This window comes from Aythya ferina, assembly GCF_964211825.1.
Source record: "Aythya ferina genome assembly, chromosome: 13".
Taxonomy (NCBI): Eukaryota; Metazoa; Chordata; class Aves; order Anseriformes; family Anatidae; genus Aythya; species Aythya ferina.
Genome location: NC_140311.1, coordinates 18,508,522 through 18,535,632, shown reverse-complemented (window position 1 = coordinate 18,535,632; position 27,111 = coordinate 18,508,522). Strand labels below are relative to the sequence as shown.

General features: G+C 47.9%; 1 protein-coding gene across 7 annotated transcripts in view; it reads right to left on the bottom strand.

Moving 5' to 3' along the window:
• The window catches only part of LOC311443726 (synaptotagmin-like protein 2), a 53,997-nt gene that overhangs the window by 17,257 nt on the left and 9,629 nt on the right, over positions 1-27,111 (bottom strand). Inside the window, exons 1-5 of one of the 7 annotated variants that reach the window (XM_084534102.1) lie at positions 19,865-20,033; positions 18,694-18,785; positions 16,812-17,089; positions 5,509-6,069; positions 3,713-3,864 (exon numbers count right to left, since the gene is read on the bottom strand). In XM_084534102.1, coding sequence (XP_084390228.1) covers positions 3,713-3,864; positions 5,509-5,609 — 253 coding nt within the window. In that variant the 5' untranslated portion in view covers positions 5,610-6,069; positions 16,812-17,089; positions 18,694-18,785; positions 19,865-20,033. Of the gene's footprint in view, positions 1-3,712; positions 3,865-5,508; positions 6,070-6,490; positions 6,661-9,929; positions 10,005-10,072; positions 10,221-16,811; positions 17,090-18,693; positions 18,786-19,864; positions 20,034-24,569; positions 24,589-27,111 lie in introns of those variants that run through there. The other 6 variants (XM_084534103.1, XM_084534106.1, XM_084534100.1 and 3 more) reach the window with 6 other exon arrangements.

Here is a 27,111-nt window from a genome sequence, read left to right as displayed (position 1 = left end):
GGCCTGCAGACAGGCTGTGACAGCAGCGCTCCTCCAGTGCATCTTGTATGCTGCCAGCACAGTCAGCCCAGGGCTAAGGGGCATGTCAGGAGATGGAGCATCACTCCCTGCTGTCTGTGTGTCCTCACTGACACAATGCTGCTGTCCCAGCCCTTCCTACCTGCCTTCCCGTGTCCCCGCAGGTGATGCTCGGGGCTGCCTGTGCAAGGACCGTGTGCATGAGATTGCAGCTGGGTGTTCCCATACTGGGAACTCTGTGTTTTGTCCATGGAAACATCACTGTGCAAAAAAACATTGCAGAACATCATTGTGGGACAGAAAAGCTGTGACATGGCTGGTGGCACATGCAGGCCATGTCACCTGCAGGCACAGCAAAACGCACTGAGGAGCATTTGTTTACACAGTGAGCCACATCCTCCTCTTCTGCCCCAGTCCAAGGGAGGGAGATGCCAGCACATAACTGCCGGAGAACCAGAAAACCGAACACAGGGCTCCCACATTTTCCCTCTGCCTGCTGTGACTGAAAAGACCTCAACAACCAAAGTCTGCATTCATTTCTCACCTCACTTCCACAGGCACTGCACCAAATCTGCTTCTCACTGATACTTCCCCCTCAGAGACTTCCTCAGACAGCTCCCACCTCCGGCTGGCAGCAACAGCAGGAGGTGTTCGCTTCCCTGTCCGTCAAAACAGCTCAGCCACCAACACAGCTACACCTGGCTTCGACAGCCACAAACAAAAAGGTTAACAGTGCGTTATAATCCATCAAGATGAGCAAAATACCCCTGGTAACTTCAGCGGGAGACAGACTAAGAGGCAAATTCCAGCAGAAACTAGCGGTTGTTTGACCAGTTCAACCTGTCTGTACGTGTATGTGTATGGACAGAGCCACCCCTGCTCTAATATTTTAGCTGCTTCACCCATTTCCTACCACTCTAAAACACAGACACCCAACACTTGAGCACTAAGTGTGCTGTCAGGACTGACTTGCATGGGCAGGGGGATAAAACAGCCTCTCCGCTAGACAATTTTTAGCTTTCATCCATTGCACACAAGCTCAAGGAGAAGTTAGCACCAAATTCATCCATCTGTGCCACTCTGCAGACTGTAGATTGAATACAGGGTATCTCTTTTATAGATTTATATTGATGCCAATTATTACTGCCATCTGTTACAATCAATAGCAATTGTGAACCCCTTAGGGAACCACACAGCAGTCTCTTCTGAAGGTTAACACCCACCTCGAGGAAAGGTCACTGGGCCTTTTTCTGTGCAGGCATAGATGCCCACTCTCCTCAGCCCATTTGCCGTGCAAAGGGAATGCCAGCAATTACCTCGGTGGGGCTCTTCTGGGCAGGAGTTTTCTCATTTCACTCCCTAACACAATTATCAAAGACTTAAATCAGCATTAATATCCCTGAAGCCACAAATATGTTATATTTATTTGAGCAAATGAACAGAAACCCCTTCATCACCTTGAAAAGGTGTCAAGATGGCGAGCAAAGGCCCTTATCTCACCTACTGCAGATCGAACAGGAGCTGAGTGGCCAAACCACTTGGAAATCTTGTCCTTCCCCAGTGGGGCAAGTGCTGCTCTCGCCAGAGCAATCCTGTTGCTGGCAAGTCAACGAGAGAAGTGCTTGCCCCCGTGGGCAAGGGGAGGCAATCTCTATGCAATAACGACTGTGGGAGCTGAGCGTGCAAAAGGTAACAGCAAGGTGAAAATACTAGCTGCAGAGTCTCGGTCCTCAGCCCCTGCTGTAAAGTAGCAGTGGGCAAAGTAAGAGGAGGCAATAAAGTCATATTATACCTGTGCTTTACCATAATAAGGTTACGAATAGAAAAAGATAAAGAGAGAGGAGATAACAAGGTAAAAGAAATAGAGGACTAAGTCTAAACATAATTGGTAAAGTAGTTCAGTAATATTTGCTTCATCCTTCTTTAAAACAGCATTAGCCAAGTACTGAAAATGCACATGCAAAAACATAACTTGTATACGACTGCTGGATTAATAAAGAGATTATTTTAGACATTAACCTGAGGCCATATCTCATACGTACACAGGCCATATCTCACACGTACATGTTGGCAGTAAGAGTTAAATCACAAATGCACATCCTCAGCAAACAGAGTATGCCCTGCAGAAATGGCCAGGCAACTCTGCCAAGCTGTAAAAGGTTTTACATGTTTTAGCATTCTGGAGGGATGACAAAATAGTAAATTTAATGACATAATGAATCCTTAATACCAAGGATAAAAGCAACTCTATGTGAAATATGATGGGCCAGTTCTGCATCAGAGGTTCCAATGAATCTATGCTGAGTTACAAGAGCTGTGAGGGATAAGCAAAATGCAAAAAGAAAATGAAGCTCTCGGTTAGTGAAGTCCCTGGCCACTGCTTAGCTTTGAGTATGTCTGAGTAATGTGGAGCTAAGAGGGGTAACCTGAATGGGTTTGGAAAGGGGAGGAAATTAATGTTACAGAGAAATCCTGGCCAATGAGGCCCAGCAAACAAAGGAGTGATTTATGTTACTGCAACCCCAAGACGGAAATATGGACCCAGTTTGGCTGAACCAAACTGGTGGAGGAGACATTTGAGTTTTGGACAGATGGAAGACAACCCTAACCTCCCAGAGCCCAGTTATAAGGTCTTCGTATTAGGACTTTATGAGGAGCTCTCTATCATGGCTATTGCTTTCGAGCAGCAGCAGCCACTAACAGACCACCAAGCCTGCATATCTGTGATTACCCACCCTGATAAATAAGCAAGGAGGTTGTGGGAGGCCGGACTGCAGTTCCACAGGGCTGCTGCAGAGTTGGCTGGCCTGTCTTCACGCTGAGGACTGGGTGTGAGTCAGTTCTGCCTTGCACAAATGTTCAGCACCGAGTGCCAGCTCTAGGCTGGTTACCTTGGACTCGAAGCACAGCCCTGCTCATTTCACGTGGGGCTGCTCTCTTCTCTCCATTGCCCTGAGCCAGCAAATCTAACCTGATCTGTTGTGTATGCCACCACTAGTGCAGCTGCACGTTGAACATCATGCAGTACATCTGCTTCAAATCAGCACGTGGTGCCAGACAAGCCACACTGCAGCACAGCAGCCTGCGTACCACTCAGACTTGGCCCCAAAGCCCTTTTTACTTTGAAAGTCATGTTGTGCCTTGGAATTACTCCTGGGTAAAAAGCTAGGGCCATCACTCTCCTCTCAGAGAGGGCAAATTTTCTGCCAGGAGACAAGAGGCAAGACTGACCCCTCCATCCTGGAGGCCTGCCAGAGCAGCTGGCTGTTTTCCATCAGATCACTCTAGGAATTGGAGGGGGCTTTGACCCACACATATCAGCTTGATGCCAGAAACCACCCCACATCATTGCTTTCACTTCCTGCTTCCATGACAAGAAATGATACCAGTGACCTCCGACAAATACATATTTTGGAATAAAGTAGTTGAAATGGGGAAAAGACATTTACTGCATGGAGCTGGTAAACAGCTTTTATCTTGGTCCTCTGCCACACTGTAATTTTTATTTTGGGCCCTGATTTTGACAAGCATTATTTTTTTTTTTTCCTAGTACTGACAATTTGGCTGAGAACCTCTTTCTTAAAACATAAAGACTGGTCCCTAAGAGGCTTCCAGTGCAGGGAGACCCACACACCTGGCCACTGTTTCCTGGTCCATCAATTGGTTTACTTACGGCACACAGTAACATGCTTACTTTCTACTTTGCCCTTTTTCCTTCTTATCGATGCCCGAAGCAGATCCGACCCCTCCAAGTCTTCTTGAAACCGTTTTGCCTTCACTTCCGAAAACCATTCGCCTGTCACAAACTTCTTCTTCTTTTCATCCTTGATGGAGCCTTGTATCCTCCTGCAAGCCAACGAGAACATCGCACACTAAGAAGATCTCCAATGTTTCAACTTTCCCTGAGCTCTTTCATAGCAGCTATATGTACAATTCTCCTATCTGCTACTACAAAGGATCCAGAGGTTATTCCCTGCAATCGGAAGGGCCAAACAAGCATAAAAGTGAAAGCTGACTTATTTTATTTTTGAAGAAGGAACAGAGCCTTGTAAGCACAGGCCTTCACCTCTTACAAACTGCATGTTCATAATCGAGTCACCTGGCAAGGAGATTTGTCCATTTCCTTTGCAGCCCTGAGGGTTTGAAGAGGCGTGGGGTTGTTTACAAGTCCTGCACTTCTTTATTTTATTTGTCTGTTCATGTCGTTATGAGCTGCTCTTTATGGATCAAATCTGATGCACACTGGGGGAATAAATTTGGCTATCCAGGGCACTAACCTGGCCCTCAGCATTCTCCCCAGAGCCTGCTCCTCCTGACACGCTGATTTTGGCACACAAACAGTTAGCTCTCCTTCCTGAGCACAGCTTCTCTTACTGTAACTAGCTTGGGCACACCCAGGGCTGGGTTTTGGCACCTAAATCCTTCAGTGCTCTGTTTGCTTACCCTGTGCTTCTAACTCTCCTCCAGTTATTTTGTTTTTATACTACTGCTCAGTGGATTTGCTGCCTTTCAGCTGGCACTGCCTCCTACAGCTAGCCACAGTTCAGGAGCCCTGAGAGACCTCAGAGGCCAGAAGAAACCCCTACCACAGGTACCCAAGCTGCTTGTGTGCCACCACCAGCTCTTGACCCCAAGTGGGCAGGACACAGAGGCTCCCCAAAGCCTGCTGCAAAGCCACTCACCCCTTCGAGCCCCATGCATCCCTCCTACAAGGGGCTTACCCTTTATTTTTTTTGACTCAATGGGAAATCAAAGAATCACATCCTTACCAGGGGGCAGGGTAAGGTGGCACAGTGCCATCCCCACCCACTAAGCTACTCATTCCTAGCCATGGGGAATTTGGTGGCAGCTTCCTGAGCCTGGTGCATATTGTCAGAGCAGATGGCGGAAAGGCTGGCATTTAAAAAGTGACAGCAGCAACAAGCAAATCCCGATCAGCCCGAGCTGAGCCCCCGGATGCCCGGAGGCGAGCATGCTGGACTCACAGTGATTCTTGGCTCCCCGCAGCCCTTTGGCAGATCACGTAGCCTCTCACCGCCCCTCTCTGCCTGCTGTGTACAGGCAGAGAGGGGATCAGGATGTAAACTCTCACTTAGAAACACCGCAAGGGATTCCTGCTGCTGAGTGAGGAAAACAAGGCGGCACAGCACCTACTGCCCTGCTCTGACCCCTGACACTGAGAAATTGGCATCTTCCCCACAAAGCAGGAAAGGGGCATTCCCCTTGGCATCTCTGAGGGATACTGATTAAGCAAAAGGAGAGCCCAGCCCCTCAGTCCCACAGAGCAGGGGTGGCAGCACAGCAGGCTCGCTGCAAAAGCAGGAGGTGCAATGAAAAGATCATTGGGGACCCAGGCATGAAGGGACAGCACTACTGCAGCCTGCATCTCTCCCTGTGCACACACACACACACACACATCCTCCTCTAAAAGAAGTAAAGAAATCCCCCCAGTGGGAGCTCACATCTGGCTGGTTTTGCATGCTCTCTCACCTGATGCGATCCCCGTCCTTCTTCTTTAGCTCCGCATCCCTCTGCAGAACCTTCATCAGCTTCTCATACTCCTCCTCGGTCAGGAAGCTCAGGTCCAACATCTTTCCTGTGCTGTTCTTCAGCTCTTCAGCCAGCCGAAGCAGTGACACACTGACAACTAATCCAGCCCAGCACGCCACAGTGCCATGGGCAGCCCCCGGTGCAGCCCGCCCTGGTGCTGGGGAGAAAAGGACTTCACAGCAGCATGGCCAGCTTGGGTGGAAGTTGTGCTAGCACCTGGACCTGCACTTGCAGGCGCTAGGCAGTTCTTCCCTGGCACGTTTCTCTGCTCCGCATGTCATCTCTTGCCAGGAAATTTCTCCCAGCAAAACGATGCTCCTTCGGTTTTCTTCAGGCACAGTCACAGCGATTTGGAAGCCAATGTCAATCAAGCAGGCACGCACGGCAAGGAGCGAGCTCGCCGCCCGCCTTAGCTGCCTCGTCTCACCAACGGCAGCCCCGGCACCTCCAGCGTGTGCTCTCCTCAGTGGCGAAGTCTGCTTCCGTGGAGTTCAAGCATCCCTGCAAAGAAACAGCGCCGAGATGCCGTTCATGATAAGCGCGCCATATGGTAACCGAATGTGTACGTTGGGGGTTTTTGTTTGTTCTTCAGCACAAGTTCCAAAACGAGCTGCCCTACTTTCCTCCCCGTCCTACAGCTCCTCACACGGTGCTAACCTAACCCAGGCAGGATTTTATTTTAGCTGCTTGCCTGCTAACAGGTAAACAGTTGACTCAGCGGGCTATAAGCAAGATACGCATATGAATTACCAAATTGCTTGCTTGCATTTTATCTCCATTCTTCTGTTCCTCATTTCTTCCTGCCCTAAATGAGACCAAGGATAAGCAGCCGGCCTTTGCAAAGCAACTGGAAAACGACCGGCCAGCAATCTGCAAGTGTTACTGCTGCATGTCAGGCCGTGCAATGCCAGAGACTGCTCACCTTCCAACACCAGCGCGCTGTGCCTTCAGCTGCACTGATACTTGCTGTTCAAACAGAGCACTCGGTATTTCAGCAGGCACCAAAACCAGCCAGAGGCTGCAGGGTGTGGAGGAAGAGTCAATCATGTGCTGCTCTGCTGCTTTATCCCTCTTCCTCTCCCCGGCCAACCTGAGGGCAGGAAGGTGCACCTCCAAGGGAAGAGAAGCTCTGCTCCCATCCGTGGAAGCAGTTTCTAGCTCACCAGGTGGGATTTTTCCACCGTGTCCAAGCCCGTCAGGTGACTGTGGCTTTCATCATGTGGCTTTTTCTCCCAAAGCCACAGCCTTGGGAGCCAGGTCACTAAATTCTCCCCTGATGGGGGAAAAGCTAACTGCAGCAGGAAGCCTCCTCTGCTGCCTGTCCCCAAATTGTCCTCCTGCCCACAGTGGCAGCCAGCCTTCCCGAGCCACCCAGCACCACTCCAGCTCCTTCGTGTGCTCCTCAGAGCTCTGCTTCTGAGTGTTTTTGTCACCCCGCCTGCAACTGCCTTCACCTGATGCACCTCTTCTTGACCTGGCCTATGTGAAGTCAAGTGCAGGTATTTCCTCCTTTGACATCATTTTACAGATTAATGGTGTTTTCCACATGATACATTCCCAAATGTTTGTTTCAAAAGGGTGTAACAACATGTAGAAGAACTGGCATCTGTCTGTAATGCTTACAACAAACACCACAGGACATAATAAAAGTCTGAGCACTGAAATGAATAGACCTTGTCATAAAAACACTGTAATTATTACAAAGCATTTTAGGGAAAGAAGAAAGTTTACCATTTCATATATTTCTTTAAAGCAACCATGGCTGTGCATGTCACACTACATTTACAACTTTTATAATCAGAGAAACCATTGATACCACTTCATTTGGAACAAAAACAGTAATAAAAAAATGAAACCGATAAATTCCTACCATTTAAACCTGCATTTCACCCCCCTTGGCAAGGCACTTCCACTTCTGGTCCCCATCTCCTATTCTCTCTGGCTTTCAGGCACAATCTTACTTCTAAAAAAGACAGGTTTACAGAAATTTCTGGGACAGATTTTTTTTTTTTTTTTTTTTTTTTTTAAGCTATCTAGGGACACATTTCTCACAGTATTTGCTTCTCTAGAATTTTTATTTATTTTTAACAACCCCATGACATGTGGGCTGAAATTACTGCAGAAAACATTTTCAGCTGAAGCTCATATTTATTCATCAGGAGGGCAGTCAATTAGAAAAACTGCAAAAAATGCTTCTTTGTAAATGGCCCTTTTCTGGGAATGCTTTATCTTCTTGGAACAGTTACGCTAGAAGGAAAAGGTTAACAGAAATCAAACAGCCAAATCCTTCTTTTGTTTCAAAATAGTTAAAAATCAAACCACTTCATGCGCTTGCTGTGGGAAAAAGGGCCGGTCCAGCAGACTGCTCCAGCTGGAGGTTTTGCTGGCAGCTCAGGAGCCACAAAGCTGCCGACCCAGGCCCACAGGAGCAAACACAGCTCACAAAGGATCCCCGCACGCGGCACCATCACTGCTGTGCCTTGAGCCATGCAGTCTCCGATGGGCACACCGTGATGTCCCATCTCAGAGGCTTGAAATGGGAGAACCCCTAGTTACCCCCCCAAGGGCACAGGAGAGTGCATTGCCTGTTTGCTTGGCTCTGTGACTGCAGTGGATTAAGGCTAAAACTCCCCCAGGTTGCCTAATCCCAGAGCTGACACTTTCACTCCTTCAGCAGCACCACACAGCTTTGATTTGCTTTGTGACATTACCTGGAACCCTCTCCCCCCTCAAAGCCCTGCTAATGAACAGCTCAGGGAGCACGGGGGTGGGCACAGTGCGGGCACCCACCTCCGCAGAGCCACAAGAAAGCTGGGACCCCACGGGCCTCAGGCAAAACATGGGAAACACAAAATCCTTGTAGATTTGTAAGGTGATGATGGGAGCCACCAGGCAGTGCCGGGGCAGATTTGATCCTAGACTGGGACTTTCCTGGTGCAAATGTCTTTGTTAGCGCACTGAAACAAATTGTCTTTGGGCACAAAGTGCTGAGCACAAAGAAGTTGCTCCCTCCTTTACCCCTGATGGTGGGAGACCCCTCCCAGCTCTCTGGCAGCAGGAGCCAAACTGGTGAGTATTGAGGGAATTACCTGGGTCTGGATTAGTGGCATCCACTGAAACCCACACCGAGCACACTTGGGCTGCTCTCAGGCACTGCAGCACCGTGATGGGACCAGCCCTGCAGGTCCTGCCACTTGTCATGACACAAGGGTGGGCAAAGCAGCTTAACGTGGCTCCAGTAACAACCAGAAATCTGAGGACACTGGATGTCCAACGTACTTCCTTCCAACTGCTTTTTTGGGGGAAGAGATTATCACAGAGATCAACTTGCACGCCCAGCAGTGTTGACAACGTGGGTGCTGAGGACGGTGCGGAGACGAGCAGAGGCATGACCTACTGTGTGGCACAACTGGCTGTGCCTCATCCTCTGTTAGCATTTGATTTCTTTTGGCTGCCACAGCAAGAAGAAGCAAATGCTCCAACCAGCAGCAGAGACTTGTGACAGCACGTTCAGCTGCTGTGCAGCTCGGGAAGCCCAGAGCCCAGGCACTGGCAAAGCAGCGAGGGCTGCTCTGTTAACCCAGCCCGGTGGGAGCTGCACACCTTGTCCCCCAGCAGCTTCTCCAGCGCCCAGTTTAACGACAGAGGGATGGCCACAGACAGCTAGATTGCCCTGTGACACACGAGCTCATCCTCAGCAAGGGATGAGGGGATGAAGCCGGGGAGAGGACAGCGAGCCAGCCCATGCTCAGCATCCTGCAGGGGCAGGGCAGGGCCTCCCTGCAGCAAGAGCAACCCCTGTGCACCTCACAGACCCTCCTTGTTATTTGCTGAACTCACATCGAGGCATTTGCAATATCCTCAAAGCCCCACAGTCAGTGAAAAAGTATCTGCCCGTGTTTTGTTTTGACCTGCTGCTTGCTTGCTTCGTCTGATATCCCCGAGCCTTTAATCAGAAAACCCAGTAACAACTGCTCTGCTTCCACCCACCCCACGCTGCTCGCTCTGCAGACCCGTGTCATGCTACGGCTTCTCTTCCAGAGGAAGGGACTTTGATGCTTGCTCGTTCCAGGTGTTACTCAGGGAGCTTCCATCATTCCTCACACCCCTCTCTGCCCCCATCTAGTGAACCAGAGAACTGCCTACCAGCATTTAGGTGCAAAGAGCCTTTTCCCCGCAGCTGCAGCTCCTGCTGTCTTCACCTGCAGGGCTGGTTTTGCAGTGCCACGAGAGGCAGCATACACTGTGCCCTGCTGCAGCTGGGCAACGCCAGAGCCAACAGCTCTGCCGACCCCTCGGATGGAGGAGAGCACCAAGCATCTGTGGAAAAGCTCAGAGAGACGATAACAAAAGGAACAAACCTGCCTTCAGACGTGACAATCTCGGATCAGTCCAGAGCTGCCCTTTCCCCCTCCAGCAAAGCACCAAGGAGCAGCATTACGTGCATTCCCTGGCCCCAAACCAACATCCAACCCCCAGACTGGAGGGGCAAGCAATCACCAACCTTTCCTCAGCAGAGCGCGACACCCTCTCGTAGCAGCGTTGGGGCACACCAAGCGCAAGCTCGCTGGGACAGCCCCTGGCCCGGACAATGCTCATTTCCTTGTTCCTCGGCGCTCGGCGGCGTGTGCCCACACGTGACCCAACGCAGGTGAATCACCCCCAGGGGAGCCTGCCGGCCGCGCGGGGTCACGGGCATGCAGCTCTGCAAGGTGCAGCTCTGGAGAGCCTTCCAAAATAAATAGTTTGTCCAGCGCTGGGTAGGGTTTCTGCAGCTGTAAGAGCTGTTCATGAAGGAAGGAATGTTACAGACCTCTCGCCTGGAGTAATACATCCTCTGTCTTCGAGTTACCTTTCTTCTTATTGCAGAAGAAGGGTGTCATTCTAGAGGGTTTTGTTTTTCTAGGAAACTCGCCTCCAAATAGTTTTGTTGGGTGGAAATTAAATGCTTGGCAGGCACAAAACATAGCTCCTTTTGGATAGATGGACGCTGAAGGGGCTGCCCCCTTCTTTATGCTGCATTTTCATTTTATTTCTAGGAGATTTAACTCAGCTCCAGCTCAAACAGAACTGTGTTAATGCTCTTCATAACTACCCCCAGCACAAATCGCTCGGATGCACGTTACCAGCTCAGTGCTCTTGCTGGCATCTGCCTACAGACACAGATTATCTCCAGACCATCTGCAGGGCACTCCATGCTCAGATGTGGCTTCTCACCGTGTACTTTTCCTCCTTCCCAGCACTGCACATTGGGATGTGCCCAGACGAACAACAGACCCCACAAGCAGATCCAGATCGCAAGGACAAGACGCTGCTTTGCATGCAGAGGAAGAGGACGGCTTTAGGAACTTTAACCTGCCAATTAGCTAGGCAGGAGCCACGAGCGACAACAGGGTGTTTAACACCCCCATTTCATCACCAAGGTCAGTGCAGGATCATCCAGACTCACCTCAGCCTCGAAGAGCGGGGGCTGCACATAGGTCCATGTAATAAAGATATGAAAACATCCCTCCCCAAAACATAACAAAACCCGGAACAGATAATACTGATCTCACCAGGCTATTCATAGCCAGATGAAAATAGCAGCAAGCGGGAAAGGCTGCTTTCCCCTGTCCATACCTCTTTATCACATATCCTGTCACAACGTAAGGAAATAACCTCCTTATGCTTTACAATGCGTGGACATTTCCCAGTGCCCTTATTAGTCATGACAGCTCTTGTAGGGCAGGTCAAAACCAAAAGCAGCATTGTGTCACTGACGATGGACGCGGTCCTGGCACCAGAGTCACACAGCAGTTTCCAATCTCTGCTGTAATGAACGGAATCATGGAATGGTTTGGGAAGGGACCTTAAAGATCATCTCATTCCAACCCCCTGCCATGAGCAGGGACTCTTCCTGCTGGGCCTTGTGCCTTGTGCCTCTCCCTGTTTCATGCTGGAGGGTCCAGCCACACTCCTTCTCTCACCTTATTTCTTGTGGTGTCAGCACCACGAAATATGCAGCATTGCCGTCCCTATCACACAGCCAAAACAGTGATGGCCATTATGCTCATGGGCATAATATGATGGTATTTGGTTGGCCTCCTTTAGCAGCAGAGAAGAAATAAAACACAAACTACAGGACAGTCTTTCTCTTTGGGAGGGATGGGCTGAAAAGCAGCACAAAACCTGTCTGTGGGGGCCAGACTGTGCCTCCTTGCCCTGAGGGGTGCCAGTGAGCAGGCAGTGCAGCCTGCACACCGCCAGCTTCAGGTGCTCTGATGGCAGCTGAGGGCTGTCCTGCTGAAACGGCACATGGCCGAGCAGCAGATGCATTTGTCCTGTGGCCACAGTCACAGCACCAACCCTCCTTCTTCCGTTCTGTGCTCACCTCTCCCTTCTCTCAGTCATGAAATGAAATACTGTCTTCTGGCTAGCCACTGCAAGGCGCAGCTCCGCAGCACCACAAGGGCTCCTCCATGGTGCACCCTCTTCTCTTTGCACTGCCTGATTCTTCACAGACAAGAGTGGTTTTGAGGCAGTACAATGTATGTAATATCATTTTTTTTCTGAAGAGTTATCCCATTAAAAATGTGGCTGCAGATCTTTTGTCTGACTCGTCCCACCGAAAGGACAGAAGAGAGCACCACGGAGGGCAGTTTTGGCTGGATGCAAGAGGCAGGCTGGTGATGGCTTTTCACTCCAACAAAAGAAAAATACCTCTCAGTTCATTGAGAGCACAGCCTTGGGTGGGTTTCTCTCAGTTTCAGCCGTTGTCTCACATGACACTTCTCTAATGATGGAGAAGTCCAGCTGCTTTGTTAATACCACATTCCTCCTCCTCCCCACTGATCAGGAATGGCACTGAGATGCTCTGGGCCTTAGGAACTGCAGGAATCTAACAGAGCAATAGGGTCTCTAGCCCAGCCCATTGGTCACAGACATTTTAGAACAACACCAGCACGCCAGGCAAAAAGACGAGTACACTCCCCTCTTCAGAACACCTGGGGAATGTATAATTGAGGAAATATGCCACTGACCACATCAGAAGTGGGTGAAATCTGCTTATCTGCATTTACCCTCGGAAACACCTCTGCTTCTGAAGAAAGGATGGATCCACAGCATTAGAGAAAGATTTGTTAAGGCTTCAGTGTTCTTTGGTAAAGAATGATGCATGAGGATTTTTGTCCTTTACACATTTCTACCCAGCCTGATGCAACTGTCAGCTGAATAATTACCTACACTGGGCTCTACCCATCTCCCTCCAGCAAGGAATTACACAGTGAAATTTGCATTACAAGCAATTTACTTCCTTTTATCCATTCTTAATTAAATGAAACATCCTACCTAGGGTAAACAAAGTCTGTGCTTTTCAGTCTTTTGCCATTATTTCACAGAGCTGGGATCACCAAAAAAAAAAAAAAAAAAAGCCCCATCAGAGGAAAGGCGTGACTCAGCCTCTGTAAGGTCAACAAAGCCCTTCAGTGGTAATAAACTGGCAGTCTGATGCTTTAGTTTAAATATTTGAGGCTTGTGTTTATTTCATAGGTGGGAACTATTTGCAGATCTTGCAGGATGTAGTTCACTGTAATTCCGCGTGCTGCCAGAACACAAATAAACAAGCACAGCCCCAGGACTCCGAGCAAACCTCCAACACCCCACTGAACAAGAACAGCCAGGTCTCAGCTGCAGAAGAGGACGGCAGCGTTTCAGAGGCCTTGCTGTGACCAGCCCTGCTCTGCCTCCATCCGGCCCCACACGGGGCTTTCTGTGCAGGGCAGAGGGGAGCGCTCCCATGCTGCCCCTAAATGCGCTTGGCTGTGGGGTGGGGAGCAGAGGCTTGCACTAAGACGGCACTTCCAGGCAGAAAGAGTAAGGCAAGAAAGGCAAAATAACAGAGATTTAAAAGATTTTTTGTTTTGCAACAACCCATCATCCCCACACCTTTGCTGTGAGCTAGTGTTGAGCTCCTCACACACCTTTTGTCCTGCATTGCTGCTGCGCTGACTTTTCCATCAGAGAAATACCCTGCTGTCCTGGCTTCCCCCTCAGCCAAGGGAGAAAAGGCATGTTGAAAGAGCTCAGCTCTCCTGCTAACATTCTCTATAGATACCACACACCTCTAAAGTTACTCCTAAGAGCATATTCTTAGCTGTTAATTTGTGACACATACTTGAAAGTGCAACAAATAAATACCTGGTAGCTGCAAGTAGGAAATTAGCAGCAGCTTAAAGCTGGACCATTGCAGGTGAAAGTTTCTTATCCAGACTAACCATCCCATCACTCTTTTACTCACTCCTCTTCAGAACCTATTTTCACTTGGTAGAAAAGACAGAAAATAAGTTTTGGCCAAATTCAAACAAAGAAACTTCCCGGCCTGAAGATGAAGGAAAAAAGCAGCCACTCACGACAACTGCTGGCTGCTATTTTTTGACCCTGAAAAATATTTGCTGACCTCAACTTTGCTTTCTTCCAAGAATGATTTCCCCGTGTTTGCTTCCAGTGGTGACCTACCACGAATTGCTTTCCTGACCTTGCCTGTTCTGCCCCAGTAACACTGAGTGTGCGCCTCCTGCCTGGTGCTCTGGAGCAGGTTAGGGCCCGTGGCTCAGTTCAGCCACGCACAGCAGAGCCCCCAGCCCCGCATGCGTTTCCACTGGGGTGGCTTGGTGATTTATCCCTCCCTGCTCCTCCAGCTAGTGGGCCTTGGCACTGAGGGCAGAACCTGAGGCTATTTCTGCTGTAAAACAAACAAGAAAAAGTATATATATATATATATATATATATATATTTTTTTTTTTTAACATGGTATGAGCTCAGAAGTCAAAAACATGGGGGGTCCAATTCCTTCGTATTTCTTTGCCTTCTGAGCTCAATGACATGAGACAGAGAACAGTGCTAAAACCCACGGGAAACCAGTGCTGTCTGCTGAGGAAACTTTGGATAATGCAGCATCCTCCCTTCTGTGTCCAGGATGACTTTTAAAGCTCCAGCCACAAGTGGGTGATTCTGAAATAACTCAAAAATGGAAAAAAGGTGGCTGTAAAACAGTAATCCTGTTACCAAAGCAGTGGCTTCACCTTCTGTCACAGATCTTTCTCCATGAGCAAACAAATTCACACATGGGAATAGTTTTTAATAAACTGGCCACTTTTCTCCCAGGAATAATGCAGCTTCCCAGGCGTGAACTCATTTAGCAGAGCCATTTATGTGCTCCATGAGCCGGATGACTTGCGTGGGACAGAAGGTATTTTGGGCAGCACTTGTTATCTACAACAAGAAAAAAAAACACCAGATCCCACTGTCTGTTCCCTACAGCACTCAGTTATGTGAGAGATCTCGTATTTAAATGTCCCCAGTGAAGGGTGATGTGCAACATCCACAGACATGAGGAGGACAGGAGGAAGTTTCAGCGAGCTAACTGCAGGTGTGATTCTAGACAACTGTGTTTAAAGTAGCACAAACCTGCACGTGGACAGGAACTGCCATTTAGTTTAGCTCAAGAGAAAGTTTAGGTAAACTCAAGTGAGAAATCCAAACAGATTGTACCAATTTAATTAAATCGACCAAAAATAAAATCAGTTTCAGATGATGATCTGGCACCACTTTCTTGCGCAGACAAGGTGTTTCTGCCATCTGTGCAGCTCCACGAACACCCACAAATCTTGCAAGGAGGTGGGGAGGCCAGACTTTCTGGATAAGAATAACGCAATCACCTGTAGCATTGAATGACACTGGTTGATTTCTGGATGCTCCAGCTGAGTAAGTATTAGGAGCTTCCATCTGAGCAGTGAGAGCTGTCCCTCTGAGGATAGCTGCCCCTGGTCCGGCAGCCACGGCACAAGCAGAAAATATCCCCTGAAAGGGAAAACTCCCTGAGCTGGCTGCTCTCTGCCCTCCGAGGTGAAGCTGGGGCTGCCTCACAGAAAGGTAACTTCATCCTGATCCAAGGGCCAGTGCCAGGCGCTTGCTTCCCAGTGTGGGCTGCTGCCTGCTGGCAGCCCCAGCACAGCCTCATGCTCCCTTTGAGCAGGAGGTATCACTGATCTCCTGTCTCTGAAGCACAGATAACAAGATTGATTTGGATGCAAAGTGAGCCTGCCACACAGCGGACACTTCACCCTTGTTGTGCCATCCTGCGGCAAGGGCTGCCTCCTTCCCGGTGACGTAGGCTTGTTGAAGGGACATGATCTATGGGTTCAGGAGGAACAACAAGTTTGCACTTCAATTACAGAACCCTGCAGGAGAGCAGAGACCTAGTTCTCTACGCAGAGCTTCTCAGATATTCTACCAAAGGTGGGATGGGGAGAAGGACAGCAGGAAGAAGGGGAATGGCATGAGGTCAGCCCTCGTAACCAGCTGATCCTCAGGTGCTGGCATCCCCAGAGAAGCCCCACAGCAGTGTGACACCAGGTCTCCACTGCTCTGCCCACAGCGTGTGGTCTGCCCCAGGACAGAGGCACAGAGGCACAGAGCGGTCCGTAACGTACCTGGGCAGGACAAGCTCTGCTGCCAGCTGTTTTGTTTAAGAAGCACACACAAAGAAAGCTACGCAAGACGTAACAGACGGAGGAGAGGCAGCCACAGGGTACCAGAGCTTGTATAACTGCATCGATCACACCGGGGAACAAAGAACCGGCTGCAAAGGGAGCAGCAGTACACGAACGCTGCTCCTGTAGCTGTGCCAACTACGTACAACAATGCAGCCTGAAGAAGGAAGTAAACAGAAGCGGGGTGGAGGGGGGAGCTATGGAAATATAGACAAAAGAGCAGGAGAAGTGACGGGGCAGCGATACCTCATGCCCCGGGCTTTCAGCAGTAACTCGCAATACAAAGCAGGAAGGCAGCAGCAGAGTGCACAAGGCAGCGTCCCGTGGGAGCCACTGTTTGTGCAGCAGGAACCAGGGACACCCCTTATTTTGTAGGGCTGCCCAGGCACCAGACACGTCCTTTATTTTGTAGGGCTGCCCTCTTTTTCCAAACACTGTCTCAGGTCTCCTCCAGCAGGCAGCTGTGCCTTTAGCCCGCGTTCTCCTCTCTGAGGGCCAGCAGCTGCCTCTTGGACTCATTCCTAACGCAGGTCACAATCCCCCTCCATGCATGGGGGCCGAGCCAGGAGCCCCAGGTGGCCACGGGGCCCAGAGGGCTGCGGGAAGGCCCCTGGGCACCACCACCATGACACCTGGCAGCCGGCAGAGCCAAAGGAAAAGAGGTGGGTTGGGGACGGAGGGAGGGAGCGGGGAGGGCAGCGAGGGGAGCGGTACCTCAGCCGGCATCTTCTCACTGCTCTTCCCACCCAGGGCTGCCAGGGCTTTTCCCATGTGAGCTCCTTTCTGTGGTGGCCCCAGCCCTGCTGCTCTCTCCCTGAAGCACTGCAGAACTTGCCTGGTTTCTCACGTCCCGGCCGCAGCGAGTGGCAGCAGCACTGAGGCAGGCGAGGTCGCTGAGAGCGCTGTGCTCACACCGGGAGTTGGCTGGGATGCTTGGAGCCCGTTTGGGAGGGTTTGGCATCAGATAAAGCAGTGTAAGATGGATCCTGCAGCTGCAGAAAGAATTGTGACAGGATGGCTCGGTACAACATGTACCTGCTTGGATTTGCAGCCTGTGCTTTCATGTTTTTAGCCAGGTACCTTATACCCAGGCTGCTACAGCTGATGTCTAACACAGGTACAGAATAACAGCCCTAGAGCATGCCACAAACTCCGCAAGTGGCAGGCTTACAGAGCCTCCAGGCATCACTGAGAGGTGAATTTCTGGGTGCTGGAGAGTCAGTGCTCATACATTAAGCAAAAGAAGGAGTGATAGTTTAGTAAAGGTTCATTTTCTGGCCAGCCCTGATCAGTGACAGTGAAAAATGGCACTTTTAGGCAAGTAAACACAGTGGGAACAACTCTACAATGGCTTGTAAAATCAGGGAAAAAATCCATTTTATTGCTGTAGCCAGCTACGCTTATGCTTTTCACAACTTTCACTCTTTTAAAGTCTTTGTGTGAACAGCTCGCAGCAGCCACGTAAAACACTAAACAGTTTCTTGCAATCGTCTGGCAGGTCCTTGATAGCAACGTACATCCCTGGTGATTGGTATGAATGATGATACTGCCCAAGTGCATCAACCTCCATGCCCAGGAAAGGAGACTGGGTATCCTGGGGCTGGATCAGTGCCTCTGCCAAGGACTGCCAGGAGCACCCAGTCCAGATGGGCAAGCAGGGAGAAGTGGGAACTTACAGTTGCCTGAGCCTTCACTAAGTTTAAAAAAAAAAAAAAAAAAAAAAAAAAAGCTTTGGGCTTGCTCCAAGACACCAGTATTTCTGCAGCGACCTTTAGGCATTACTCCTCTGCCAGAGATTTGTCTCTGGGGTGCTTCCTCTTCTTGTGCCATGGTTGAAGCGACAAAGGTTTGTTCATCTATGTTACAGTAACAGAAAAATGTCCCCCAAAACCTAGAAAATGTTTTGGACTACAGTGGTTGGCTGCTTTTTGGATCGGTGTGCCTTTAACATGGATGAGCAGTCCTTTTGCTTTCCCACCTACACTGAGGCCTCATTAAGTACAGTCATGATACAACTCTTTCTCAGTCATCTTCTTTCTATGCTATCCTTTTTCTTAACTCGATTCCCACTGAACCTAGAGTGTTTTCAGTATTTTTAGCTGTGACTTTCAAAGGCTGCCAAAAGATAGATGAAAAGTACAGAGCAGCGTGATTAATGCTCTCAGCATTTCTTCATGTTTGGCTCAGTGTTGGAGGAACTTCAATGTGGAAGCACAGCAGAAATCACTAGCAACTATTTCATTGGGGCTTTTCATTCAGATTTTTGCTATACTGATGGTCTCTGTAATTTTCCTCCCCAGCTATTTAGCTGGGGTGCTAAAATTGCTGGGAGCACCAAGGGAAGAACGTGGTGCTTGTAGATGCTGTTTTCTTCCCACTGTCTTGTCACAAAAACATTGGATTGAGAACGAACTGGTGCTCAGTTTGGTTTACTGAGTGTTAAAATGTTAGCTTACAGTGTGCTGGAATAATGAAAGAGACAAAAATTTCTCATCCATTACTGCAGGCACTTCACTAGCAAGCTATAAATGCAACTTTGGATTCCAAAGCAAAAAAGAAAAAAAAAGACAGTAACAGCATATAAGCAGGATCCTACCTGTATTTGCAGGAACTGTGCATCTAGGGCTGAACAGGTACAGAAGAGCTATGTGTCTCCTCGGACTGATGCCTTGCAAGCCTGTTGTATGTCTTGGGTAGAGAAGGAAAGTCAGGTAGCAGCTAAAACTCAGCAAGAATAATACACTGCAGGTCCACTGAAGCTACAAGGAGCACATCTAGTTTAAACCAGCTAAGAACCTGGCTTTATTTTACTTGGCACTGGGGACCTCAATTTTTACTGATGAAAAAACAAGTTGTTTTAAACAAAAACTGAGCCTCTGTGTCCTTTGCACAGTAATGTGCAAATCTGTATTGGTTGGCAGTGAGAACTGTGAATGATTTTTGATGCTATCTGGCTGAGCACTGTTAGTATTGTAAGGCTCGTTGGTTGTTTTTTTTTTTTTTCCACTTAATAACAGTTTTAAAAGAGAAATTGGCTCATGCTTCAGGGAACTTTCTGAGAGGTTTACAAATTACGTGGCCCAAGTCATGGGAAAGAAGTTACTAATCGCCTGCTAATCACAAAGCCAGTAATTGTCATAGGGCCACAGTGACGGAGTGGGAGCCACAGGAGGGGCTCAAGTCTGTACCCAGTCACTGGGCAAGGCCCTGATTTGCACCTGGAGGGGGGAGCTGGGTTCTGCAGGTGAGGATGCTCTGTAGAACACAGAGGAACACAGGCATCTGCAGGGATGAACCGCCCCATCCTCCAGAAGGTGAGGAGGAGCACACACCTCCTTCCTGAGGTGCCTCATATTCCTTCACCGATTGTGTAAGGAGCTGAGACAACACAGCCTGCTCCTAAATGAGGTGAGTTCTGCTCCTAAATGAGATGAGCTCTAACCCCAGATCAGTGACTCCTTTGAGACCTCAGGTGGGTTTTAAGGCTTATTTCATTCCAACAGCTAAAAAGCCATGCAAAGTAACCATGCAAAGCCTGGCAGGCACAAGGAAAATACTTCTGGAAAACAGATCTTGAAGCCTGAGACCTCCAACCACATGTCAAGACCAGTATTGATCAGTGGTAGCACAGGAAACAGGTGAGAGTATAGATTTGCACACAATAAAATGACATTGATTCTGTACAGACACACACTGCTCTGGAAGCAATACACATTTGTGGCCATACATGTTTAGGTTGAGGGCAGCGTACAGCAGAATGAACTCACCACAGAGAAGGAAACACCGTGTGGCTCTGCTTAACACCACCGTTGCTCCAGTGCTGAACTGAAGAGCTGTATTTTCAAGCTAGGCATAGGGTGCCTGTGCCAAAAGCATCTTGAGAAATCTGTTCCCTGCCTTCCAACACAAGCAGTAACCTCCCCTATAGCAGAAGACAACAAGGAGGAGAAGGTAGCTTCTCAAAGAGAGACAATTAGTAAAGGCTTTCCATTTTCAGACAGAAAAGCGCTGCGGGTGGTGAAGTGATGCTGCCTGATGCCCCTTTCACATGCCGTCCCATCCCTGCCCCTGGATGCACTGCCGCTCCCTTCACATCAGCAGGAAGCCACCAGAAACGCACATTTGCTGCTCACTGGCTTTCAACATGGAAGGAAATGGGAAATGTACGCAGCAGTGTTGCTAAGCAATATGAAATTGTGCTCTGCTCCAGCACAAGGCTCGGCACACACATTTAAGTTGCACCAAACTCCTTGGCACGCCTGCTCAGCTTTGCCATTTCATCTTTTTGCACCCTCTAACAGGCATACACAGCATAACTTGTTTCAGGATAAATATACTGACGGCACTTCAAAATCTTAGCTACATCTGTGTATCACCCAGTCTCTCCCTTAGGCCAATTTATATGGATTGAACTGGGCCTTACACCAGACCCTTAGTAAATACTCAATTTGAACTAGAAGTCCACATTTGCCCAGTAGATCTTAAGTGCTCTCAGTAAATGTCTATTTTGTGAGGAGTCCCACTGAATTGCCAAACTTTAGCGTGAGAACCCTTGTTCTATGATTTTTATGATTTTTTTTTTTCAAAAACAAATGGATTTTACAACTGCTTGTAGCCAGAATTTTCAAGGACCAACTGCATTTTGCTTAGTGTCTTTATAAGCAGTCAGAGAAGAAAATTCTAAAGAATAAATCTTAAAAAAAAAAAAAAAAAAAAAAAAAAGGAAAAAAGGAATAACATTCATTAGAATTTCTCATCGCTAGAAATCAGAAGCATTTTCTTCCTGTCCCCTTGCTACAGGGCAGCATCCCTCCCTTCCTCCTGTGCTCCCTCCACCAATCCAAGCCAGGCTGGCGTTCACCTGCGTGTTCTCCAGTCTCAGATGGGTGCAATGAGGTTTTTTAACCTACCAGTTACACAAAGCTTCTGCATCACAAGAGAAGGTGTCAAAATAGGCTGTATGCTTAACATTGATGGCATAAAACAGAACTGTGCCTGAAATTTATACAATTCAGATATTAAAAATGCCTAAATGTATTATGCATTTATTTACATAGAGGAAACAATGCTTTTGCTGTATTTGCCTTCAGGGACTAGTGCACAAAATGAGTTTACTTACAGGAATGAGAACACAAAAATAGCATTTTCTAAGGAAACGGGAAATATTTGCTGCTCGTTCTCTGCAAGTGCAAATCAAGCTGCTACAGAGAGGGATAGGAAATCAAGCTGCTACAGAGAGGGATAGGATAACATATTTAAGGCATGTGGAGTTGTGTGCAATCAAAATTAAGCAAGTCTGGTGTAGGTGTCAAGAGTCCATCCTTGCGATGAACTCACAGACTGCCACCCTTATCCCTTTGTTCAGATCATGTTTTAAAAAAGGAAACACCTGCAAAAATGAGCATAGCCTATGAACAGTATAGGAACTACAAGAGACATTATGTTATTCACATAATTTTCTTTCTACAAATTATCAAGTAGTTATCAACTATTCTACTATTATTGTTGTTAATGCAATGTTGAAGTAGAAAAATTGGGAATAGGCATTGTCCTGTTATCCTTCAAAGTCCAAATTGCAAGAAGTTGCTAATCTTTTCTAATCCTTCTTAAATCCATATGACAACACATTCGTGGTAGCTCTGTGCTTACACAGGGCCACTCCCAATAGTCAAAAACTATGAACAGAACTAAAAAAAAAAAAAAATATTAAAAATAAATGTGCCTAGTTGATTTGTTTTCTGTTTCATGCTCTTTTGGGATGTATTTGGAATTATTTCAAGATTTTTTTTTAATGCAACCGAAATGACAGAAACATCCTTACTTTAAGGAAGCAGAGAATACAAACTGAACTTTCACATTATTCACTACCAGCATGCCTGGAGCTAGGGATTTAGGGAAAAGCATTAATTATTACATGGCTCATGAGAAATTTGACAGTCCTGCTGCATCTTAGGTCACTGCCATCCCCATGATGGAACACACCGGTTAGACACATAGCCCCCTCCAGCCCCCATCTCCACGGCTCACTTCAATGCCACAGCAGTCTCACTGACGCCACAGGACTAAAATCAAGGCTGCAAGTGATTGCTTGCAAGGTCAAGGTCTTGCTGTCCCAGGAAGCCACTTTAATTACATGTAATTACTGTTAGCAACATACAACCACTCCAATCCATCAGCTACAGGTCAGCTGTCCACTGGGGCGTGACCTGACTCCCAGAGTCACAGCAAACTGCAAAGGAGCTTTTTCTAGAGATGCAAAGCCAGTGGTCATTATGGGTGCTAAGGAAACAGTCCCCGCTGGATCTAGGGCATTAACCTGCATTTCAGGGCACAATGAAGAGCTAATGCTTGTTCAATGCTAGTCACATCAGTAGTGCAGAGGATATAAGTCCACAAACCACGTTTTAAGCCATTATTTCTTTCTGCGAGCTGTCTGCTTTGCGAATTGGAAGCTTTTCAGCGTTTCATACAGGCTCCAAGAACATTTCACTTTACTCATCGAACATTACAGAAGAGGCCACCCAATAGGAGTTTTACATCATTCTTGGCACAGAAGCAATATTCAGTGGTTGGGACAGAAAAGAGCAAAAAGAGTCTCACTGCACTTCTGATAAACCTGAAAAGCAATATGATTCTTTGGGGAGGCTGGTGAAAACCTGAGGCTTTTGGTTTTTTTTGCTTGTGAGAGCCAGGGAACAACGGGGCAGCTTCCAAATGGAGGCTAGGAAGTTGCAGGGCACGGAGGCTGCCCACGGGACTGGTGCCCATCAGCTCAGAGGAAGGCGGCTGCCACATGGGAGCCAGGAGACAGCATGGAGTGCAGCCGTAGGGGTTGGACCACGAAGCCAGTGGTGGTGTACAGCGTGCCCCAGCTACAGGCCAAGGTCGGTGCTTTCTCCACCAGCAGCACGTTTGCCTGGCTGCTGGATCCTGTTGCCGCGAGGGAAGGCGGGACAGGGGTGGAAGCAAGCCAGGCCAGGCTGCCCCACTACTTTTATTAGTTCATCCCAATCGCATCGCTGTGTGCCACCAGACAAGAGTTGTTACTGAAAGGTTACACCCTGCAGCTTTCCCAGATGCTCCCATAGCACACAGGCTGCTGGCAGTTTCATTTTCCATCGCTTCCCTCCAGTTTGCAATCTCACTGTCTACCTGAGCACCTAAGGATAACAAGTGCTCCCGAAGAATTCAAACTGCTAGTGTGGTGTGCCATAAAGCTGCTGGGCTGCAGGATCTGAGCCCTGATCAGCTGATGAATAACGTTGGTTGTCTGCCTCAGGCAAATCAAAAACATGACAAAAACGTGTGTAGGTTTCTCTCCACCGGTCTTCTGCACTGTCTTGTTATTCAGGATGGCCAATCCTCTGCTAGACAACTTTGTCACATAACACCATTAGACACTGCCATACTCAGTGTAACTCTAATTAAGCAGCTATAATGGGATTACTACCAAAGCAGGATGGGAAGTGTCATATCATTCTCAGCCAGAATTAAAACTAATTAAACCAGCAACCTTCTCCCAGTACTGTGCTCCTATGCTAGGTTTTCAGGGAATGCAGAGATACACATTAAACATGGGGCAGAGTGCTGCAGCCATGTAAATAAGTGCACCAACATATCTGTGTCCAAGTGTTTCCTTGAAACACTGAGAATTAAAAGTTATTTTTTAAATAACAAGTGAGATTGCCTTCTATTTTACAACATGAACGGGTCTGTTTAAAAAGCACCAAACTCTAACATCATTTTAACATATATCTACCCAAAACCTCCATTTCAGGGATGACAGAAGCAGGTGGAAACCATCAAGTTCAAGACAATTGCATGAATTTTATCTCAGGTTTTAGCTTAGCCTTAAAATTACATTGCCATACCTGTTAAGAGATGCAGGCACCATACAAACAGTTCGGTTATTCACACTGTTAATCTGAAAGCAAATTTCACTTCAGACAGGTGTACGACAAATACTGCCACTCAAGGAATGATCCCACTTCACAGTTTCAAAAATTGTTTGCTTAAGAAAATGCAAATGATGATTAGAAATAAGACCTTTCCCTCTGATCAGGGAGACAGTTCAACTCCCAGATTTTCACTGTGAATTTTCTATTTTGTTCTGCTTTATTAGCTTCAGTTTCAAAACAGCACGAAAAAGAAGAGAGGGGAAAAAAAAGGCATACAACTAAAGTTAATCATTGGCATTGAAAAGGTTATGCAGCCAATGCAAATTCAAGGGAACAGCAATTCCACAGAGACAGAACCACTTTAGCGTGATTTACCAAGCAGCAGAGAGCTTGCTTTGGTTCTGACACAGAAAGGGTTTCTCTGATGGTGGCACTTTTTGTTAGAAAGTCATTCTTCAGCCTGAGGCAGCCAGAGCACTCGTGGCACGTAGCTCACCAGCCAAACAAGGGGGGCAAACCGAACATTTATGCTACCACCATGACTGCTGTGAACCCCTCTGCTTCTGCTACAAACCTCTCTCTAGCACGCCCAGACCAGCACAAGCACCAGCAGCTACAGCTGTTTTGCTTTTTTGTAGGCTTTTCTCAGAGTAGGAGGCAGGAAAGACAGAAAGAGAGCTACCATCAACCCCAAAGGCCTAAGCCAGATCTACAGCTGTATCCAGGTGCTTAACTCTTCACCAATTTCACATGAGACTCTGAGGAGTAAATAAACACTTGTGTGGAGGCAGGTGTTGTGGCTCTGTTGCAATAGAACAATTCAGGGTGACCTCATTGTGGCTTTTCAGTACTTAAAGGGGGCTTATAAAGAAGATGGGGAACAACTTTTTGCTCAGGCAGATAATGACAAGGGGGAATGGTTTTAAACTAAAAGAGGGGAGATTTAGATGAGACGTTTGGAGGAAATTCATCACTCAGAGAGTGGTGAGGCACTGGAATAGGCTGCCCAGAGAAGCTGTGGGTGCCCCAGCCCTGGAGGTGCTCAAGGCCAGGTTGGATGAGGCCCTGGGCAACCTGATCTGCTGGGTGGTGTCCCTGCCCATAGCAGGGGGCTGGAACCAGATGATCTTAAGGTCACTTCCAAGCTGAGCTGTTCTATGATTCTGTGAATGCACTGCACACAAATAAATGCCTTCAGCGGCAGCAGCATCAGCTTCCACAGCTGATACAGGCTAAGAAAACTTCCTACTTCTTCTGTGGCTGTCAAACAGGCCAGATCAGACAGCAAAGGTCTAGCATTTTGCATGCCTTTAGCAAAATCCCACTGAATTAACTGCCTGCCACATTTTGGAGAAATTCAAAATGTTTACGCTACACCAACTGCAATAGTCCAGGGTTGTGGGAATGTTGGAATAACATCCCAGGACACTGCCAGCCCCAGGGGGGCTACACGCGGACAGCTGATCCAGAGCAACCCTCTGCACAGGATTTGGTACTCCCTTTCTGTGAGCACGGCCCCTGACATGGGTTGCTAAGTACTAATCAAATAAGAAAAAGTCCTTGGAAATTGATACAGATGGTTATGTGTATTTATGACCAAGTTATTTTGAGGGAATAAACCATGGTGCTCTCCTCAGAAGAGTTTATATTATTGGTATCTTTACAGACCTCCACTATCTGAGAGCCTGAAACTAACAGTGAGTACAGAAATTTACTTTTAGGCTCCAAATACTCCCACAAAAGCTTATAAATATTTTAAGACAACAAATAGGGTTGCACAATAAGTAAATAAACTGTAAAGTGTAATTGAAAGTCAATCTGATGATGGATTTAGAGGGTTAAGGCAGCTCCTTTACTGCATTTGTTTGAATTTTTAATTACATTCCTCTCTGCATCCCCAGCAATCAGGTGTGATGCGGAACTAGAGAGCTCTGAATCACGTTATGCTGGGTTTGGTGCCTTTGAACAATAGCCTACTTAGACTATTTCAGAAACACAAAGCACTTGAAGTGCTTTTAGTCAAGCTAAATGTGGAATTCTACAGCAAGATTAAAATTGGTGTTTGGGCCAACAGAAGCAACCCAAGTGTCATCCAAGTGCTTGTCTAGGCAAGGCAGCGCAGAAAAGCCTGCTGCTTTGCTCCGGGTGTGCCTCTGGGCTTCATTTTTGTGATGACTGACACTTCTATTTATAGAGTGAGCACAAGGGAGTTCCTTGGAAGGCAACATTTCTGAGTATGTTTCAGTGTACACAGACCTGAGTCACAAAGCCTGTTAACATACAGTTCCTGGTACTGGCCCCTTCCATTTTATCAGCAGATAAGAGTCTTTGCTCCACCTCTGGCATACCCGCTCCACAAGTGGATCAGTGCTTTGCCTAGTCAGACTTTGTGTGTACATCCCTGTGGCTTCCCTGCCCATGGCGGGGGCATGGAACCAGGTATCTTTAAGGTCCCTTCCCACCCGAGCCATTCTTTGATTCTGTGATATTTCTCTTTGGACTCGAGGTCTCCTGTGCATCCACGGTGAGACATACGGCTGTTCCAAGTCTTGTCCTCTTTGTCACAAAAAGGCAAACACTGCCCATCCCGTGGGAACACTGCATGAAGCACTGAAAGTCAGAACTAAGGAAAAGACCTCTTTTATAAATTGTTTTTGAGATGGTTCATATAAAAGTACAATCAAACACTGACATCCACCCAGAGATTATTCAGGAATCGCCACAGCAATAGCAGGCAGGATAAAATTCACTTAATTACATAAGCCTGATCCTGACTATAATTGACCCAACAAGCAACTCATTGCTTCTACTGTGAAGAATCTTCACAAGCCATCAGAGACGAGGGTGAGCCTGGAAATTCCCAGCTGTCCCACTACACACGGCCAGAGGCTGAGCCCCACTTCCCAAAAGGGCTTCACCAGCTGCACCAAGGCCCTGGCCGTGGAAAGGGTGGCCCATCACTACGGAGGCTGGATTATCAGGCATGAACTAGACCTGTGTTTTCACCAAGCACAGAAAAAAAGTCACTGCTTGTTTTCATTGTCTTGGGCAGAGCTGCAGGCACACATCTAAAAGGCAATGCTGCCCTCTGTTATGTCTTCAGCTACTGCCGCATG